Here is an 18145-nt window from a genome sequence, read left to right on the forward strand (position 1 = left end):
TATATATATATATATTTTCCAGTCATGCAAAAATAAAACTCCAATATGATCCAATCAAGATTCAGTCATATAGTCCTTAAAATTATGATGCTGGACCAAAGTGCAACCCATAAAAATGTAGAAAGATAAAATGCATAAAACAGAAAAGGCAGTCAATAAAACCTAAAATAAAATTACACATGTTGTTCAAACTAATATAAAACCATGCCATACGGTGTCAAAGGTCACGGCAAAGCCCATTACAAGAGGCCAGTCCATCATGGTTACCAGTTACTTGTAAAAATGTTACGCTTTATCCCATCCTAAAAGTAGAAGAGTTGGGAGATTTTTGGTCATAATGCATTTATTAATTCAAGGCACTGCAAGTAGTGGCACCTGCTACAATAAGATTCAATAAGACAACTCTCAATTGTAAGTATATTTGTTTATTTAGTTGACAGTATCACTTTAACAGTTCTTGAATGAATTCCCCCTCCACCTCTCAAACAAAAAAGGCAGACATATTAAACAGAAGCTAAAATAATACAAATTAAATGCAATTTTAACAGTGCTTCGTAAACTACAATTAAAATCTGCTCAAATGATTTACTCCCAAACAGAAATCAATTCAATTCTCTAAATTAATATACAGCTGATTCAATACAAATATTTAGTCAATTTAATCCCATTACAGGGACACATTCAAGTCAATTACATAGATTTCAATTTGCCTAATTAAAGAATAATACTTGGATTGAACAAAACATAGCTGCAATGGACAGAAAATAGGACAAGCATACAGGTTCCCCTCCAGTGGATGTTGAGTTAGTTACACCTGCAGTTTCAAAAACTGTAGTGACGACAGAGCTGTTCATAGTTTGGGCAGGAGTTGAATTATGAAGTGTGGTGTTGGTCACAAGAATTGGTGTAGTTACAGCAGTGGTGTTGGTCGTGAGCATTGGTGTAGTTACAGGAGTGGTGTTGGTCGTGAGCATTGGTGTAGTTACAGGAGTGGTGTTGGTCACAAGAATTGGTGTAGTTATAGGAGTGGTGTTGGTCGTGAGCATTGGTGTAGTTACAGGAGTGGTGTTGGTCACAAGAATTGGTGTAGTTATAGGAGTGGTGTTGGTCACAAGAATTGGTGTAGTTAAAGAAGTGGTGTTGGTCACAAGAATTGGTGTAGTTACAGGAGTGGTGTTGGTCATGAGCATTGGTGTAGTTACAGGAGTGGTGTTGGACATTAGTATTGTTGTCGTTACAGGAGTATTGCTGATCTTGAGCATTAATGGGACTCCTGCTGTGTTGTTGGTGATAAGTGTTGGTGTAGAAGCAGAAGTGGAGTTGAGCACAGGAATGATTGTGGTTATGTGACTGACGTTAGTCACACGCGAAGATGTGCTACTTGGGGCAGGTGTAGTTAGGGCTATAGCGGTTTCTGCACATGTGCCCACATTTCCCACTCTGTCTACAGCAGCTAGCTGTACACTCTGTGAACAGCAGGTGGAGCTGTAAGAAACTTCTACTATATTCTCTCCCGCTACTCCAACCACATTGCTGGTACTCAATGTACCATTCCCTTGGTGGAGAGAAATGGTTTCAATTCCAGTCCCAGTGATTCCATCTGTGAAATTAGCAACAAGTTCCCACTGGACAGATGCACAGAGGAGAGGAGAGGCCGGACAAACACCTGACATTCTGACTACCTGGCACACTGGAGCAGACAGGTCAGTTACCTGGACAGAGAAGGGTTAAACGAGGTTAAGGAAAAATAATTTTTAAAACCGATAACCCTCCAAATTTGTTGTTGTGTTCAACACAAGTTGTGATTTCTGAACATTCCCAGCTGTGTCATGTCTCACCTTGGTAGCTACTGAAAACCTGAGCACAACGTAGTTGATGTCTGTCCCAGCAGCGTTCTCAGCAACAATAGTGAGGGAAACATCTGTTCCTGAAGCAGCGTCAGCTGAAGCTATTAAGGTCACCGTGTCATTGGCTCGACCACCATCACCTGCACCGATCCTCACCGAAGAAGGACATGCAGTGGTAAAGCCGCGGTCGTTATTGGCTTGTATGGTGAATGTCCCAGTTTCCTCTGAGGATACGGTGAAAGATACGGAAATGCTGGAGCCAGGTTCGATGCTCTGGCTGTCAGCTTGAGCCTGGCATAAAGGAAAGGAATACAAATGTTTGGTTTTAAATTGTTGGAGTAATTCTGCTTAAAAATGGTAACTTGAATCATCTTTTGTTGGGGTAACCACAGTAATCAATTCGACCAATAAAAGGACTGATTTCAATTCAATTCAATTCAATTCAAGTCTAAAGTCAAACACTGATTCAACATAGTAATCAACTTAATCAGATCACATCTGAAGTCAGCTCTATATTGTCCATTTTATGAAACTCCAGAGTAAAACTATATATGTGCACATATGTGTTATTTTGTTTTGTCTTTTAGGAAATGTACTAAAAAAAAGTAACTAAACCAAACCTTTTTTTCTAGTGCTATATATCTAAAGCTTTCAGACCAAAGACCACTTACCCCATTTAACTAACACTCATGGACCACCTAACTTGAAATTGTCCCCGCAATAACACAACATCCTAATACAACCTGAAATGTATAAGTCACTCACTGTCTTTGTGTGAAGGGTGTTGCTGTTTCATAAATGTGATTGGCCATAATAAAACCATGACAAGTTTTGGATTCTAAGGTTTCCAATGATAGAAAACACATGGAAGTAAAAAAAAAACTCTAAGTGTTGTGTGCACTAAAAACATTTTAGGGTTATTTGTAATTTAGAAGCATAATAAAAGAAAAATAGACTTGAGTAGAGTTGGCAAAAAAAGACATTTTCTTTCAGTCAGTAGGTAGCCTAACATCCATCCATCCTTTTTCTTAAACCCTTATCTCATTGGGGTCGCCAGGAGTGCTGGTGCCTCTCCAGATCTCAACGGCCGAGAGGCGGGGTGACCCATTGCTACCTGCGATGGGTCATCCGTCGCAGGTAGCAAAATTATTTATGTTTCCCAACATAAATAATTTTATTTTAGATTTTAAAATGCAGTTAGTCAGCGTGGGGTGCAGCGCTGTTCACCGCCTCGTCACCATCACATCGCATTCAGACCTAGATCTGCATACATAGGACATACTATGTATCGTAATAGTGTTCAAAAACCTCTGCAACTCACCCAGAGAAACTTTCCACTGAAATCTTCTGTTTTTTTGTGACCCAGTCTTAAGCCATTTATCCATTACTATTTTTAAACACAGTAATTTGGTAAGCTAACTGTAGCGTTGCACTTTGAGCTCAAGTCACGACAAATTAACAGTTGTTTACATGTAGTATCCCGCAGACCACTAAGGGACGCTCACAGACCACCAGTGGTCTGGGAACCACAGTTTGAGAAAACCGCCCTACAGGAAGTGCATCCTTCAGATAACCATGGTGTTTGTCCGTTCTTGCATATTTCACAGTGGTGGACACACCTTTCAGACCGGAGTGAACATAAAGGTACTGACGGTAACAGAGAGACTGGAGGTTCTGATCTGTGTGGAAGCCTGTCTCTGGAAGCTGTTTGGTGTGGAGGAAGAGTTCGTCTCCTGTCCTGTCAGCCGAACCAGGAAGCTCCCAGCCGGGACTTCTCTGAACGCCACCAGATAGTCGCTCTTTCCTATCGACTGTCCAAAAAACAAAACACAAAAGCTTGGTTTGTCATTCAGCTCCCAATCTATTCAGTGTTTCCACCAAATTATGCATTAAAAACTGTATTATTTACATACAGTAAAGTATTTTTACTATGCTTTGTGTGTCTTATACATTAGAGAATTAGAGCCACTGAAAAGAAACAAAAATCTTAAGTTAATCTCATAATATTTGTTTTTTTCTCAGAAATCGGACTACTTGAGGCATTCCAGATTAAGACTATTTCCTGCTGAATTGATATTTAATTTCTGTGATTTTACTGCAGCCTGAAAGAGTTTGGTCATAATCTGGAGTTAATCTCTTGAAGAAGTGAATTGATCTACAAAGAGAACGTTGCATACCTGGACTGATCCATCGACTTGTGTCGATCTGGAGAAGTCGAACAGAGTGACGTCTCTGACTGTAGCTGTGTCACTTCCTGTGACGGTGACCCACAGAGTGACGTTACCGCCTAACGATGAGAGAAGAGACCGAGTCACTCAGAGAGTTTACAGAGGTGTCCAAACTGAAATACACCAAATAAAGTCATTTGATTGTTTTTTTTTGTTGTTGTTTTGTAGGAGAAAGATGTTATTCACTGTAGATTGGAAGGGTTTTGCATGTTTGCTGCATTAATTAAATCTTCAGATCGACTTGCTGCCTCAGCTTATCTGGGTCCAGTTAAACACACAACATGACAGCATCTAGTTTTCAAATTATTTTTCAAGTTTGTTTGAACAAATTATAAAATCAAAAATTGGGTCACTTTCTTTCAAAATGTTTTCTATATTTAGCCAAATTTAATCAATTAAGTAAAAGCTCATTTAAGTGCAGCCATGTTGGCTTTTCAGCAAAAAACCCTGGATAGACGTGATTCTACTTATTCTAAAAGTTGGTTGTAAAGAGACAAATACTTTGTGTTGTCCGCAACATTTTCCACTGTAAGAAAATTATGTTGGAAATAATAAAAAGTAAATCTTAAACTGCAGTCAGGGGCCCAAAAAACAGTCCAAGGACCACAAATGACCCTCAGGCCACACCTTTGACACCCCTGGTTTAGGATAAGACCATTCCAACAAACTTTAAAGATAATCATGCAGGTGATCGTTCTGAGTAGATGAAGTGGGTATCGAGAATGGAGGCTTAGCTAACACAGGTGATGAGTTTTTATCCTGAGTTTCATTTGGATGCCACTGAGATCAGAGACTGAGTCGCTTCAGGAGCATTAATGTCTGAGATCAGAGACTGAGTCGCTTCGGGAGCGTTAATGTCTGATATTTTGGGTTCTGACCGGGACGTCCTGCCTTGGGAATGACGCTGCCATTGGTGCCCTCTTGTGGTTCAACGAGGTTGTAGACAAAGTTCAAGGAACTTCGACCTAATGCATTCACACAAAAAGAAAAAAAATCTCAGATTTGGAAAACAAAATAAAGATTTAAGGCCTCTGAGCGGACCTTAATTTCTTCACCTATGACCTTGACTGTGTAGGCGGTGTTGGAGTCGATCGTGATCGCCCACTGCCCTGCCTGGATCTCAGAGTTCAGGCTTAACACCCACAGGTTTCCTGCTGTAGAAATTAATCCCAGGGAGCCTCTGGACTCACTGGAGCTCTGAGAAACTCCTGGAAGTTACAATAAATGTTAATAAATGTAGCTGCTTATATAAACAAAAGAAGTGAATAAGCCAGTACTGCCTAAAAAAGTTAGTTGTAATTTTGTTCTGTTTTATTTCAAGTGTGCTAAGATATTTTGGTAACATCTTGTTAGAAGACCTGAAGACTGATGACACCTGAACATGAAGGAATCTTCATGAAAGTTAAAAGTATTTGGTAAAATGTTTACGCAAGTACTGAGTAACTGACCTAATATTACAATCATCTAATATTTAAAAATTACACCATCAGTACCAGAATATAAAGTAAAGTTTTTGGTGTTTTAAAGACCAAAGGGACTCGTATAAATATAATTACACAATGACAAAATAAGGCAAAAACATTTTTCTGAATCAGTTTCTTTCAATAAAAACTTTAATGAAACTGTAGGTGTGTGTCTGTCTGGTGGATTTTTGGTTGAAACATGTTTGTTTTTCATTCAGTGGGAAGAAAATCCAGAAATTTCACTGAAGTATGAGAAGAAATATTCAGAATAGAAAGAAAAAGTAAAAAGCACAGTGCAGTAAAAATCCTAAATACTCCTAAAAGTACATTTTTTCCAAGTAATTGTAACCAGTTACTACCCAGCTCTGCCAGAGATGCACATCCCTTTAAATAAAGATAAAACACTTGGTAAGACTTTGTGTTATTACAACAGGCCACCAGCAGATGGAGCCGTATCAGGTCAAAAACTGACTGTATTGAACTGAACCTGTTGAACTTGTTAGAGTGAAGGTGAGAGATGAGTCTCCGGTGATGTAAATCAGGATGTAGCTCAGAGTCGCATCAACGAGGAAGGTAAAATTTCTCGGCGTGCCGGGATCCACCGCCGCCTGGAGAACGGTGACCTGGAAGAGAACGGGAAGGAAACCTGCTGCGCCGATGAAAAACAGAGCGGGAAACGACATGGAGACTTGTTCGTTTCTCCATATTCAAGGTTCGGACTCAGAGTCTCACCACAGCTCCGACTGATAAAGACTCTATAATAGCAGTTGCCACAGAAATCTCGGACTTGAAGATTTCAATGGCCAGACCTCCAGACGCCTGGGCCAGATCCAGATACAGCTGGTTGGAAGGAACTACAGCTCTTCTGCGACGTCTGGCAAGAACATTGGTCAGGATGGGAAAGACCTGGAAGAAGAGGAGGATTAATAAACACCAGCCATATGTGTGCATTTTCAACAAAGCGAAGCAGAAAGAAAGAAAGAAATCACTTCCTGATCTCAAACTGAGGTCTATCAGTGTGGATTATAGAACAATTTCTAAGACATCTCAATGTCTGCAGGGGTCACTGCCACTGCTGACCCCAAACAACCTGATCTGAAACTGACAAACATGCATCCTGATGATCCTCAACACTTTTGGGACAAAATGGACCTTTCTGGAAAGTGAGTGTCTCACTACATCTGATGGGAAAAATTTAGGATGTTTCCCTCCTGATAGTCCAATCTTTCTGCTCTGAGTCAAACCAACCTGTTCCCCTCCTGGCCTGTGGGGGCGCTGCACCAAGAACCTCTAAAGGAAACAATACAAAAACCTCTGAAAACACTGAGAGCAACTTCCTTCTTCACCAGATGGAAGCAAGATGGAGGCGTCAGATTTTAGCGGTTGAAGGATTTCTTTCTAGTCTTTGGCTAAAGACCAGGAGACATTTCTCCCGCTGGCGCTAGGCTAGCACATTTGTTTTGTTTGTTTTTACCCAGAATGCCCTCTGCTGTAGTCCACTTCCTGCTTTTGGAGCGGTCTCTGGTCCGCTTGGCATTCAAATCAAACCAGAGTTTACTTCAACAGAACCCAGACCGAGGTTTGGAGGACCAGAGTTAGCTTAGCATTCACACCTCAACTGATGTTGATTAGGGTCCTAGTCAAAGTTTAAACTCTGATTAAGATTATGTGGAATGATGTCAAACATGCTAAAAAATGTGTTTGAATTAAATCAGTTCTGCAAACCAGAGTGGGTCAAAGCTCCTCCACTCAGACATTAAAGCCTCACTGCCAGGTATTAGCTGCTGTTGCTACGTAACGGTTAGCAACAGCAGGTAGAGCTGGGTGATGGACAAAAAAATATCTCCATACTTTTTCTGTATTAAGTAGTTTTGATAATTATGCCAATTTGGTTTACATTTCAATAAAACTTAAACAACAAATCCACATAAGTATTACAATACAAATAACATTATTGTTGTTGTTTAATTATCTTAAATGAAACATTAAACTTGTTTAAGAGTTGTAGGAACTGGAAAACTGGAAAATAATGCAATTAAAGTTCGTACTGGCCATTAGGCCTCATCTGTTGTCTGCCATTGAATCTTAAAGTCTGCATTCATCTGTATTGTACCTTAGACTTCGTGGTCTCTATCAGAGCGGTCACAGCATTTTTCAGAGACGCGTCTTTGGCGGTAGCATCAGTGAACAAAAAAATAAGGGAAGACGGAGGAGCTGCTGTGAGGGCAAGCTGTCAGAGAAAGACAAGAATCATTATTTACAGGACAGGTAGAGACCGAAATGTTACCCTCCAGTAGCACAAATTCAACATATTGTTACTCAGGTAAAAGTAAGAAAAGAGAAAAATCACTTTTCTTAATTGGATCAGTTACTCAAGTACTAACTGATTCAATTATCATTAATATTTAAACATTACACAATTATTCCATCCATCTTCTTTACACCCTCGTCCCTTAGTGGGTCAGGAGGAGCTGCTGCCTCTCCAGCTAACGTTCTGGGAGAGAGGTGGGGTCACCCTGGACAGGTCGCCAGTCTGTCACAGGGCAACACAAAGACACACACACTCACACCTAGGAGCAATTTTGGAGAGGCCAATTAACCTGACAGTCATGTTTTTGGACTGTGGGAGGAAACCGGAGTACCTGGAGAAAACCCACCATGCACAGGGAGAACAAGTAAACTCCATGCAGAAAGACTGGGGCCAGGAATTGAACCCAGAACCTTCTTGCTGCAAGGCAACAGCTCTACCAACAGCGCCACTGTGCAGCCCTACACAATTATTTATTATTATTATTTAAAATATACAAAATTATCGGATGGAACAAAGTATAAATGAAAATTTTGGTATTTTAAAGACCAAAATGTCAATAATTCATACAAGTACCAAAAAATAAAAAATAAAAAATACAAATTTTTCAAAATCAGTTAGAGGCTGTTAAAATCCCGTGTCGACTCACTCTCAGTCCAGACATGCTCATCTCCGGGAGGTCTCCACCTCCACGAGGAGTCAGGCTGTTTATCTTGGTATTCATTTCATCTGCATCAGTTGTCCTCGTCACTGGACCAAATTCTGCAGAGGAGGTAGAACTGTGAACTTCCCAAAATGGGGCTGATTTTTTAAAAATATTTTTTTAAGTAATAATTTCTGTGATTATATTAACAGAAACACACAATTTAATTATAAAATTGTGATTTTTTTTTAAACAATATGTGCCTCTGCTGCTACCTGATTAAATATATATTTAATCAGGTAGAAATCATTCTTTATGAGGGCCAAAAGAAAAAATAAATTGCTCTTGTGGTCCCCCTAGTGGCCGGTGATCTGAACTGCCGTGCAATGTACCGATCGCGTCCAAACCTCCAAATCACTGATAGAAGATAAATTTGCAAAACAATGTCCCAAAAAAGGACAGAGAAAAGAATGAGGGAGAACAGAAAAAGACAAGGTAAATGTTTGCTTTCATGTCTCTTGGTAATGTAATGTTTATCAAAAAGACTTGTGGAGCTGCTAACAGAACATTAGCTTGATATCAACCTTAAACGGTCCAGTTCATCAGCCAAACATTTATGCTAGCGTCTTTGTGTTTGTGTGAAACTGAGTTTTAACTTTAAATAAGTTGATTCTTTTGGTTGGCCCTAAGTGTTTCTGAGTGTTTTTGGCTTCATAACATTTGATAACAGTAACTAAAACTTCTCAACGTTTGATCTGGTGAAATGTTTTTACATCAAGCTACATGGCTACTGCGCCTTGCTAATGACCTAATTATTCTATTCAGGTGTGGTGCAGCAGAGGCACATCTAAAAGTTGCAGGACACCGGCCCTCCAGGACTGGAGTTTGTTAATTTATGTGGCTGAAACAAACATTATTTTCACAACAACATATAAGTTAAAGGAAACTAATCCAGTTGAAATGTTTTGAAGGCTCAGAATCAGCCCAGTACCGGTTCACTCACCAATACCTAAAAATTTAATTTAATTTCTAGCTATTTGAACTACACCTAAGATAAATTGATTTAATAAAGGGTGTCATGAATAGGTTTGGATGTATTCCATATTTAGTCCAGTGCATACTATTTTTTGTTGCTCTTATTACCAGTAGATGATTCAGTCATGTAACAATGTAAACAGCTCTATCAGAGATGCAACAAGTTTATAGCAGGTGTGTGAACTATCTAATCATCTGACTGTTGATTGCAGCTATCCACATTTTCAGAAATAGAGGGGAGACTTGGATCCAAACTTGGGAATAAATTAAAACGGTAATTTTTCCTCTGTTGGTTGGATACCTGGATCATTGAAAGGGACCAAAATGTATTCGAAGGGCTCAATCGGTGTTCCTCTTCTTTCATCTATGATCATAGCAGTGACTGTTTTGACATAAGCTATGTCATCACCCATACTACCCGTGGTATCCACCACAAAAACCAGCGCAGGTGCTTGTGAGATGTCCATCAGTCTGTGGGGACACAGGAACCAATCAGGTTTCACAAGTGGACGCTGGGACGCAGCAGGCTTCACTGCGTTTCCTACCTCAGGAATGTTCTGTCTCCGATAGCAAGTCTAATGTCCTCCAACAAGTCCACTGTGTCGTCCACGGCCAGGTCCGCCGCTGTTCGGTGCAGCTGCCCGTGAGAAGACGAGTCCGTGTCCTTGTTGATACCGCCGGTTGGCTCGGTTCTGCTCGTCCGGTCATAGATACCACCGTGGCTGAACTTACCTTTAAAAAATACACATAAATTCAGATCAGTAAGACTTACGGAGAATCTGATGAAACGAGGTGACCATCAGTCAAATGATCACCACCAGCAGGAAATGGGGGTCAATTCGGACAACGGGACAAATATGTGGGTGTGCGTCTGGTTGTGTTTCTGCCACTCCACATCTCAATTATGGCCCTTACAGTCATAATATTTGGAAATGTTCCAGGATTGGTGGAGTCATGTCCTCATAAGTCACATAAAACAGACAATATACCAATAAGCTCCCAAAAATTCGCGTGGTAGGTGGACGGAGCCTGGTGCTGCAAGGTTGGAGTCCTTGTCCTGTTAGGCGACGGGTCCTGGATAATACCTGGATAACACCTGTGTTAAATGGACGGCGGAGTCCGGCGACGACAGGCGCTTAAATTCCGTAACAAAAGTATGTTTTTATCTTTTTTTTTTTTCAAAATCTCCTTCTCTTTCTTACTGTTTATTCAATGTCACATGCTGTTTTTATTTTTATTATTATTTTTTTAATTATGTAAAGGACCTTGAAATGCCTTGCTGCTGAAATATGCTATACAAATAAAATTTGATTGATTGATAAGTTGCATAAGAACCAGATGCCAAAAATAGCTAGCTAAAATCTCAGTAGATGAATGTTTTCCTGGAAGTGTGGATGGAAAAACATTTGATTCTCAGGCCTCTGGAAGCTTTAAAAGGGTGTGTACCCATTTGTCCTATTTCTGTCATGTGTCCTTATATTTCATGAAAACACGTGTGTGTGTGTGTGTGTGTGTGTGTTTCTTTCACTCCGCATCTCAGTTATGCCCCTTACAGTCATAATATTTGGAAATGTTCAGGGTTGGTTCAGTCACCCCTCTGGACACTAAACGGAAGAAACTGTTTGATTTTTCCAGAGGAATTAAAGTTTCTACCTGCAGGTTTTGCTGGAGATTCGGCGCTGTAGTAGCCTGAGGTGAGAAGTCCCTTCTCCAGGACTGCGGGCAGTATGTTGTCTTTGCAGCTCAGTGCAGCACAGCTCCTACAGGTTGGAACATCAGGACCTGATGCATTCAGAATGCTGGTTACTTATCATGTTCTTCATTTTAATAGAAGAGTTGTTAAACCTCCAGGTCTGTTGCTTTAGATTCCCTGCAGCGTTTTACCTGCCAGGTTCTCCAGAGGCTGATCTGGCCTGATCAAAGCGCTGTAAGGGGCGGCTCTTCCCAACTCCACCCAGTTACTGTGGCTGTAAAAGTCCTAAAGATGGAAAAACAAATAAAAATATTAACAATATTTGTTAAAAGTATCTTGGTTTCAAAGAAAGAGGATTCTGTCGTTCCCAAGCCTCACCTGGAGGGTGTGACAGATTCTTCCAAGAGTGTTTCTGGCTGACTGAAAGTTTTGCTCCTTCACAGAAGCTTTTAGAGCCGACAATCCTGAAGGATTGACAAAACAGTCATGAAAAACTAAAGGAAAGACGTAGAACAGATGCAACATCACTGAAGCCATTTGGTGTCATGAACTGGATTAAGTTTCAGTGAAGAAGTTCTGTCTGCCTCACTATGAGCGTTTATCGTTGCTTCTTTCACACCTTTGATAATACGGATGACTTTCACTGAAATATTTCCAACCCTTATCTCTGTTAATTTGATGATTCACATTTCTCTAACTGTGTGCTGCAGTTCTACCTTGAGTGATGAGACCCCTGCCGGTGAGGAAGGCCTCGCTGTGGAAGTGGAAGGCCGGGTCTGGTGTCAGCAGGGCGTCGCTGCTGTCGTGAACGCTGTTGATTGCAGCTTGGAACATTTCGCTGGAGATGGGGAAGTTGGGCAGCGGGACAGAGCAGGCCATTTGGACTTTGTTAACCGTCAGTGTGTCGGTTATCTGGGGGCAAAAGTGAAACCCAGATCATGTTGAGGATGTTTGAGCAGCAGAAGATCACTTCCAGGTCAGTCACCTCCAAAGTGAAGCTTCTGCCCTCTGCAGCAGCAACGTCCCGGCAAACCTCGGCTGTTTTCCTCAGAATCGCGATCTGAGTGATGTCACGATGACTCAGCGTCCAGAAGAAGAAGGAGTTCGGCATGAAGCTCTGAGCAAAACCTGGGAGGGTGAGAAGCAACGCTGCCAGGAGGCGTAGAGAGGCTCCGACTGCCATGGTGGAGCTGCAAGGGCCACAAACGTGGCCCTTGCATGTCCTGTTTGCTGCTGCAGCAAACAGGACATGGAGGCAGCTTCATGCAAAACAGAATATTCTTTCTAAAAATTACAAACTGCAGTTTTAAGAACCACCAATCAGTTAATAAAAAATTATATTTTCAATATTGATTATTTTTAAATTTCTGCAGGATATTGTCTCCTTACAAACCCAGTATTTCTGTTTAATACGTTAAAAATCACATTTAATCATACTAAAGCTACAAACACTGGAAATAAATGGTTCTGTCAGGATCGGTAGTTTTCTGTTTATTTGTTATTCTGTTTCCCTGTGAGTCTCTGTGTTTCCACGTTGATTGTTCCCAGGTGTGTCTCGTTCCCTTGTTTACCTCCCTTGTATTTAACCCACCTGTTGTCTTTGTCTCTTGTCGGGTCCTCGTCTAACGTCTGTTTCTATCCCCTGTGCTGCCAGTGATTTTGGATTTTGAGTTGTTCTCCTGGTTCTTCATTAAATCTTTATTTTCATCATGACTACCTGGTTTCACTGGCGTCTCCCTCACCACTCACAACCACGAATCATGACAGGTTCTGTGTCTTTAAAATCTGGATTATTCAGAAAAGGTTCTGAAAAAAATCTGCTGAATATTAAAACATTGTTGTAGCTTCAGGGGAACTATTTTCATTTTCTAAACTTCTTAAACATTTAAAGGAAACAAACAGCTGCTAGAAACCAAATGATGAATTAATGTTCCCAAACTGACTGAGTCTCTGATGAAAACTTAAATCAAATTGTCAGTTAATCACCAAAGAAAATTAACTTTAAGGAAAATGATCAGAACTGTGTGAAGGTGTGACTAAATGTTGTCATTTGGTGAATAGTGACACTTTTAATGCAACTTTTAAAATGTCATCATTTACCAAACAGTCACAAAAACTTCATGCTTCTGATGCAAAAACACAAAATCTGATCAAGTTTTCTGCTCTGGTTTCTACTGCAAATATCTGACTACGCTTTAATTAAGACAAAATAACTTAACCATAACTGATCAGCAAGACAGAAACTTGTTTTGAGTCAATTATTGATCATTGATGAAAAATTTCTGGTTCTTTTGGCAGATAAATACATTTTTGTCATGTTATAACTAAACTTATCTGCTAATGGAAGCAGAACTTTTTCATCAATATCAGTTATTTACTTTGTAAAAGCTCCTATATCTGGTTGATAAGTTACTTATTGCAGCAGAAACCAGACCAGAAAAACTTGATCAGATTGTGTTTTTGCAGTGTGATGAAATAAAGTGTTACAGGAAAATTAAACAGATCTAACCAAACTAAACTAAATACCAAGGAATGTAATTTAAAAAGCCAAGTAATGTTTAGCATCTTCAAACCTTTGGATGTCGCAGCGCAGCGTTGAGGCAGAGCTGATCCGACGCCACGGCTGATCGTTTATATCTCCATCAGAGGAGGGCGTCTCACGCGCCGCTCAAAAACACTTTACATCCTCATTCTCCAGAACCAAAGCATTGTTCACCTCAGAGAAAAGGCTTTTATTTGGAATCACATGGAGATTAAATATTTATTTATAGCTTTCATTGACAGACTCATCGTTTCATTGTCTGTTGGAAGACGACATCTAGTTAAAAATGTTAAACTCAAAGTTTAAACGCAGGAAATTAAATCTCCTGTTTTTAACGGATGTTTGGTCAAAGTCTGGGACGTTTCCTCCAATGAGAAATGTTTTAAAGGATGTTCACTGCAGTGAGAGGATCAATTTAGAAATGAAATAAGGATTTAAACAGGAAGTGATTGAGTGAAAACCAGAGGAGGAAAAAGTATCCAAATATTATTAGACTCAAGTAAAGTATTTGGTAAAATGTTTACTGAGTAACTGGTCAAATTGTCAATAATTTAGTGTTTATGAATTACAGCATCAGGCCAAAGTATAAAATTAAGTTGAAACTTTGGCATTTTAGAAAACAAAATGATAATAATTTCTGTAACTAACAAAAAAAAATTAAATTTCTCAAAATAAATTTTTTCCAAATTCATTCAATAAAAAACAGACAGGTGTGAGTTTGGTGGATTTTCAGGTTTTTTTTCATTCAGTGAGAAGAAAATCCAGAGATTTTTCTGAAGTAAGACAAGAAATACTTCATAGCAAAATTACTCAAGTAAAAGTAAAAATACTTCTTAAAAGTACATTTAAAAAACATTATTCAGGTAAATGTAATGAATTAATAGCCGACTCTGGTGTTAAACTAATTCAACAGAGAAAACCAGGTTTGAATGGAGACAGACTAATATTTTACATTATTCTTTGACAACAAAAAGTGGGAATGGAGACGTTTGTCATTATGCTGTAATTATTTTTACCAAACCAAGGTGAGATAACAGCAACAAATTCATAGATTATTAACATTAAATGTTGGACTGACTGGAACCTTGTGGGAGGTTTTGGTGAGATGCTCAGAGCGACGCAGTAATCTGGACGAGAAGAAACTAAAACCTGGAGTCAGATTTACGTTTCTGGAAAAAACAGACAATAGGCTGAGTTTGGAAACAGGAACGAACCAGAGAGGAGGCAGGATTTCCCAGAGCTGAAGGTTTTTAGCCAAAGATTTCACTAACATAACCAAGAGAGCCGAGAATCTGCTTCATCTCTATCGTTGTTTTTCCTTCAATAATTGAATCCAGACAAAATGTGCAGTTTTTAAATTTAATTTGGAAGAAGAGGGAAAAACGCCTGGACATCATCAGCAAAACGACAGGAATATCGCTGGAAGTCAGTGGGCTGAAAACGGAGCCCTGCGGAACGCCACAGTGAGCAGGGCGGGTCAGGATCCGTTTGGCCCGTCCGCTTGGTGCCGGGTTAACAAAGTTCATCCCAGAGATCATTTTGGTGCTGCAGGAACCGCGGCGGCGCGCGGTGCGCCGTGTGGTACGCCCGGAATGCGGAGGCAGGACGACTGGAGGTAAAAGGTTTGCGTCCCTCCATCACACCACTGTGTTTATTCTGTTATGTCACAATGAAAAGGAGATTTTAAGATGTTTTCCTTCCTTGTTTTTTGTGTTTGCTCAAAAACACATCTGTTCCTCCTCCTCATCTGTCTTCATGTCAAACACGATTTTTCGCTTGAGTGCACATATTATCCCATCACCTGGTTTCTGTTCTTCTTAAGGTTTAGGTTTACCTTTAACTCTCGTGTTTTCTGACGTTTCCAGAGAAACTCACCACAGTCAGCTGCAGTGACGTCAGATCTGGTGCCGCGCCGATCGGGACGCAAAGGGAAATTAATTTAGGATTAACCAGAACAAAAACAATAAATCTCTCAACAACTTTGGACTCACCTAAAGTTGTTCAGGTTTCTTCACTTTGTTTCTTCACAGCCACGTTTACTGCAAGTCCAAACTGGGTAAAGTCTGTGGGCTCCAGCCCTGACTTCCTCCTGCCACAGTAACTGGAACGCAGCCTTATTCCATCCAAATAATGAGAATTAGTTTCAAATCAAACGTTGTGATTCTCTGGATTACATAAAAACGGAAAATGGCCTGTATCCGTTTATCGTTTTATGAAGTCGGCCTTTCCCCCGCTGGTGGCGGTGAGCTACATGGTAGCCTCAGCTGCCCTGGACGGGCTGCCTTCAACAGCGCCACCAGCAGGTGAGCTGGGTGAACTGCAGAGGAGGCAGAGTATCCAAAAATTATACTAAACTAAGAGTAGAAATACTTCATCATGTTTTTACTCAAGTAAAAGTAAAAAGTAGCCGTCCGAGAAATTACTCAAGACTAAAAAAGTATTTGGTAAAAAGTTTACTGAAGTACTGAGAAACTAAATGATCAATAATTTAGTATTAAAAATGACATCATCAGACAGACCGAAATATAAAGTTAAGTGGGAATTTTGATATTTTAAGGATCAAAATGACAATAATTAATAGAATTAACTAAATTAAGCAGATTTTTTTTCTAAATCAGTTTATTTCAATAAAAGAAATTATTAAACTTTAGCAGAAACTGCAGGTGTGTCTGAGTGGTGAATTTTGGTTAAAACACGAGAAGAAAATCCAGAAATTTTACTCAAGAGTAGAAATACTTCATAATAAAATTATTCAAGTAAAAGTAAAAAGTGGTAAAAAATACTCCTAAAAGTACATTTTTATTTTAAAACAGTTAAGTAAATGTAACTGGTTTATAAGAAGGGAAACTTGAGAAAGTGTGTTGAATATTTATTTTCCCCATTAGAATCGGATCCTAAAGTGAAACTGAATTTACTGATCCGTCCTGGATCAGAACCGATGTGGATCGTCACCAAACCTTCAAGAATAAAGTTGCAAAAAGGTCAAAACTCAATGAATGTCGACAGCCCAGTCAAAGGTTACATGGAGCCTTGGGCACGTTGTTCAGGGGAGCAGACTGAGTCATGCAGGAATTTGTGCGTCATCCAAACAGGAGCTGCAGGTTTTCATCTTTACTCTGAGCGTAAATAATCCGACCCTGAAGACGAACCGGTCCTGGTATCAGGAAGTCCAGCTGGTTGGAACGGATCTGATCATTCTTAGAATGAAGAGATGAAACCAGGCCTGGCGTCCATCGGGTTCATCCTCTGAGGGTTTGAGGGTAACAATGCAGCTCTAACATTCGTTGTTTTTCACTCCGCTGATGTCTGCCGGTCACATCCGACCAAAGATCAACTTTTACGTTCTGCCTGGTGTCAAACGGTAAGATGCTTGGTGAAAAGCACCAAACATCAAATGTTTTGGATGAGAAAAGACTGAGAGTCGAACAGGAAGACGAGCAGCGTGACCGCGGATCGGCGAGGCGCCCAACTGTCATCAAACTGGCCAGCATCTGATAATCACTCCTCAAAAGTATTGATGTCGCCTGCGAGCACAGAGACCGGAGACCGGAGTCGGTTTCTGGAACCTTTTCAGAGTGGGAGGCGTCCTGAACCAAAATGGCTGCCACGGCCTTGGTCAGGGTTCATCCTAAACCAAGTATTGACCCAAAACTCACATCCAAGTTATGCCAAAACTTGGATGTGAAACTTGGAGTTGCCTTGAAACTCATTTCAAGGTTTTTATATAAAAACCTTGAAATGAGTTTCAAGGTTTTTTTCAAGAGCCTTGAAATGAGTTTAGACTTTACAACATTGACCATTTATTAGGAGAAAGGATAAGACGTAAACTGGACAGGAGAAAGAAACCAAAGCAACGTTCAGGTGCCACACATTGATGGGAACTTCTGGAACAACCTTCTGAAGACAAAACCATGAATGTGTTTAGCTTTTATATCTGCCAAAGGCAGCTACTTCGATGATTTTACAATTTCTTTTCTAACTACAATTACTTCTGTTTCAGAGCAATGAGACATTAAGCTGCACCACTTTATATAAAAACCTTGAAAAATCTGAACTGTTCTAAAACTTTTGCCCAGTAAAGACTGAAGGTCCTGGAGAAGCCATCTTGGTCTTGAGACACTTTGGAGAGACTTCCAGGAACGACCGAGAATTTACAGGAAGTGGAGGATTTCAGCTAACAGGAAGCAGCAACCAAGGTTTTCATTTTATTATAATCAGCGGTGAGAACCGCTAACTAAAAGGCTAGCTACGCTAACCTTAAAACACTGATCATAAACATCAGTGTTGCTAAAGCGCTACATTCAACAATGTTGATACTCACCACGTTGCATCGCCCTCAGCAGGGCCTAATCTGTTACTGCAGCTGTTTCTGAATGTTTGCGCTTC

At 40.1% G+C, this 18145-nt stretch overlaps 2 protein-coding genes across 2 annotated transcripts in view; both read right to left on the bottom strand.

Moving 5' to 3' along the window:
• The window catches only part of LOC107838495 (histidine-rich protein PFHRP-II-like), a 2347-nt gene extending 2086 nt beyond the window's left edge, over positions 1-261 (bottom strand). Inside the window, exon 1 of the mRNA XM_016680973.1 lies at positions 214-261. Coding sequence (XP_016536459.1) covers positions 214-261 — 48 coding nt within the window. The remainder of the gene's footprint in view (positions 1-213) is intronic.
• A 374-nt stretch (positions 262-635) lies between these two features.
• Positions 636-12770, bottom strand: LOC103150874 (von Willebrand factor A domain-containing protein 7-like). The gene is made up of 17 exons (XM_007570643.2): positions 12203-12770; positions 11934-12129; positions 11596-11681; positions 11409-11502; positions 11178-11306; positions 10070-10256; positions 9826-9995; positions 8496-8608; positions 7652-7768; positions 6271-6444; positions 6026-6161; positions 5131-5283; positions 4954-5040; positions 4025-4134; positions 3500-3658; positions 1839-2138; positions 636-1712 (listed from the first exon to the last, which is right to left on the bottom strand). Exons 1-17 carry the CDS (start codon positions 12398-12400, stop codon positions 711-713), a joined length of 3411 nt encoding a protein of 1136 aa, XP_007570705.1. The 5' UTR covers positions 12401-12770; the 3' UTR covers positions 636-710.
• Positions 12771-18145: the final 5375 nt, after the last annotated feature.

The sequence above is a fragment of the Poecilia formosa genome, unplaced genomic scaffold, assembly GCF_000485575.1.
Source record: "Poecilia formosa unplaced genomic scaffold, Poecilia_formosa-5.1.2 Scaffold265, whole genome shotgun sequence".
Classification (NCBI taxonomy): Eukaryota; Metazoa; Chordata; class Actinopteri; order Cyprinodontiformes; family Poeciliidae; genus Poecilia; species Poecilia formosa.

Bases quoted from the DNA above. Each gene is read 5' to 3' on its own strand.
- LOC103150874 (XM_007570643.2), bottom strand. From the start codon at position 12,400: ATGGCAGTCGGAGCCTCTCTACGCCTCCTGGCAGCGTTGCTTCTCACC. The intron at 10,257-11,177 runs GTAGAAACTTTA...TATTTTTTAAAG, and splicing joins ATCTCCAGCAAAACCTGCAG to GTAAGTTCAGCCACGGTGGT. The intron at 4,135-4,953 runs GTCAGAACCCAA...TCTCATCGTTAG, and splicing joins TCCCAAGGCAGGACGTCCCG to GCGGTAACGTCACTCTGTGG.